The sequence below is a fragment of the Neoarius graeffei genome, chromosome 7, assembly GCF_027579695.1.
Source record: "Neoarius graeffei isolate fNeoGra1 chromosome 7, fNeoGra1.pri, whole genome shotgun sequence".
In the NCBI taxonomy this organism is placed as follows: Eukaryota; Metazoa; Chordata; class Actinopteri; order Siluriformes; family Ariidae; genus Neoarius; species Neoarius graeffei.
The window spans coordinates 23,901,062-23,904,147 of NC_083575.1; the positions used below are offsets into that span (position 1 = coordinate 23,901,062).

Sequence of the window (3,086 nt, forward strand, 5' to 3'; positions counted from 1 at the left end):
TTCACGATATATTGAAATCTCCTCTAAAGCAGCGGCCCCCAACCCCCGGGCCGCGGACCGGTACCGGTCCGTGGGTCATGTGGTACCAGGCCACACAGAAAGAATAAATAACCTGCACTATTTCCATTTCATTCATTATCTGAGTCTGAACGATGTTTGATTTTGAAAAATGACCGGATTCTCTCCGTTACATCCGTCTATAACTCACGCTTGACCAGAGCATGTGAGCGGAGTGGAGCGGCGAGAATTTCGGTCCTCGCTCACGGAGGTGGTCGCTCCGCTCGCTCCCCGCTCAATGTCGCACCATGCCGCTTCGCCTGTTACCGCTCAGCACTCCACCAAGATTGCATCCCGCTCCACTCCATGCTCGCTCAAAAAATATGTGCACACGTGCGCGTAGTGGACGCGGAGCACTTCCCGTATCTCTGCCCTCTGTCCCCTGCACTTTTTACAGCCATTACAACCACTTAATTAATTTTTAACACGTGGAAATGCGTTTTTCCGAGCCGCCTCTAAACGCATCATGAGCAGGCGGAGCGCAGGTGGCAAACAAACACTGCTGTCGTTCATTCTGAGCCACGTTGGGCATGCTTCAGACTCGTGATGTGAGCGGTAACGGGGCGAAACTGGAGCGGGCCATTGCCTCGCTCCATCCTTCCCATCCTTGAAAAAAAAAAAAATCCCGCTCCGCGCTCTTTTCAAAATTCGTCCGCTCTGCTCTTGACGCATGTCAAGACGCTTATCTCAGCGACCAAGAATGTTGGAGAGAGGACATTACTCATGTTATGTTGCTGACGCGATGTTACGAGGATGCTGCTAATAAAGTTGCATACGAGTACACAGTGGATTCACGTTTATTACTATATTTAGAAAATACCACAGTTTATCCACCACACCTTAAAGGCTGGTCCGTGAAAATATTGTCCGACATCAAACCGGTCTGTGCCGCAAAAAAGGTTGGGGACCGCTGCTCTAAAGGACCCCATGAAATCTAAGTTTTACTCTTTACTGTTTTCACTACAATCCCTGCAGATTAAATAACATTCTTGGTTAACTTTACAGGTGGTTTTCAACAACACATTTTAAATTTTCATGTTCGTGATTAATCACAGTTGAGTTGAAATAAGACTGTTTTTATTCAACAAAGATGTTGCACAAACTGCAAAAACAATCTTGAAAATTGCAACGTATGGGGTGGCTTTGGAGAACGAGGCCGCTATGGTCATTTGTTTAGCTTGTGGGGGGGTTTTAGCTCGTGGGCAAGTAGTTCGGAGTTTAAGAGACTCTTCATACTGTACCGGGTGAGTTTTCAGGTGATGGAACATATTTGTAGTGCTGCTGCCTTTTGTGATAACAGGTTTTTTTTTTGCACACTTTACAAATTGGCATTTGCTGTTCCACGTCCTCCTTGCGATATCCAAAAAAATGCTGGATGACTGACCCCTTACTAGTTCTTTTAGGAACCAATTTGTCGCTGAAATTGACAGAGCTTACGCAGTAGCCTATGCAACACCAGCGATTGCACGAACTGAGTCAGCGCTGTAAGCCGAAACTAGGAAATCTTCCCGCAAGTTCCTTTCAGCACCTAGATGTCGCCCGGGATTGGTTGGCGAGTGCGTGACGTTATTGTTTTTTTTTTACCCTTAGGCAGCCTCTCACGTTACTGCCTGAGGGACAGGGAGAAAACCACCGGAAGAGGTTTTAAACAAACGCAACACAAACAAGTCGGCAGATGACCATAAAATACTCGATAGTTACGATATAATAATTTTATGCATCTCGCACAGAATTTTCGGGGAGATATTGAGTATATTTGATATATCGCACAGCCCTAATATGAAGTTTATCTTCTTGTGTTGAAAATAATTTGCTTGAAGATAAACTTTATATCTTCATGCAACCATGTAACATCCTCTGTAGATTAATCGAGATTCACTCAGGATAAAGCGGCTTGAGATGAGATGAGATGAGATGAAATGAACCATGTGGCGAGAGGATTTCATCTATCATAGATAACTACTGATTTTCTGTATATGCAACTGTTTTTTTTTTTTTTTTCCCTTTTGCTAAATAATGTTTATTTTTTAGTCTTTGGTACATTAATGCATCCAATATTTCCATCACACATGATCTGTACACGAGCATGACTTGATCTAATTTTCTTTTCCAATTTCTTCACTTGAGCAGAGATGGAAGAGGCTCTGAAGAGAAGCCTGGTGGACTTTTGATCAGAAGCTACACACACACACCATTTTTCCTTTATTTTCATGTTGTGACTGTAAGCTGTTAAAATTTTTTTTTTTTGTGTGTGTATGAATGTGTTCCGAGGAGTAAATAAAGAAAACTAAGCTCAACTCTGATGTTATCTTTATTTAAACTTTAGACTGTACACTACCGTTCAAAAGTTTGGGGTCACTTTGAAATGTCCTTATTTTTGAAAGAAAAGCACCGTTCTTTTCAATGAAGATCACTTTAAACTAATCAGAAATCCACTCTGTACATTGCATGACGTGATCCCCAAATTCTTTGTAATTTTACACTGAGGAATGTTATTCTTAAATTGTTGCACTGTTTGCCCACGCAGTCTTTCACAGAGCTGTGAACCCCTCCCCATCTTTACTTCTGAGAGACTCCGCCTCTCTGGGACGCTCTTTTTATACCCAATCATGTTACTGACCTGTTGCCAATTTCAGTTTCAACATTTGACATGTTGTCTTTGTACCATTTTTAATGAAATACAGGGTTTCCATGATTTTGCAAATCTTCATGCTCTGTTTTTATTTGTTTTACACTGTGTCCCAACTTTTTTGGAATTGGGGTTGTGTGTGTATACACTACCGTTCAAAAGTTTGGGGTCACTTTGAAATGTCCTTATTTTTGAAAGAAAAGCACTGTTCTTTTCAATGAAGATCACTTTAAACTAATCAGAAATCCACTCTATACATTGCTAATGTGGTAAATGACTATTCTAGCTGCAAATGTCTGGTTTTTGGTGCAATATCTCCATAGGTGTATAGAGGCCCATTTCCAGCAACTCTCACTCCAGTGTTCTAATGGTACAATGTGTTTGCTCATTGCCTCAGAAG

The 3,086-nt window shown here is 41.9% G+C and overlaps 1 protein-coding gene across 1 annotated transcript in view; it reads left to right on the top strand.

Moving 5' to 3' along the window:
* Positions 1-2,354, top strand: part of znf451 (zinc finger protein 451) — a 30,643-nt gene extending 28,289 nt beyond the window's left edge. Inside the window, exon 13 of the mRNA XM_060925415.1 lies at positions 2,188-2,354. Within this exon, the coding sequence (XP_060781398.1) occupies positions 2,188-2,228 (41 nt within the window). The 3' untranslated portion in view covers positions 2,229-2,354. The remainder of the gene's footprint in view (positions 1-2,187) is intronic.
* Positions 2,355-3,086: the final 732 nt, after the last annotated feature.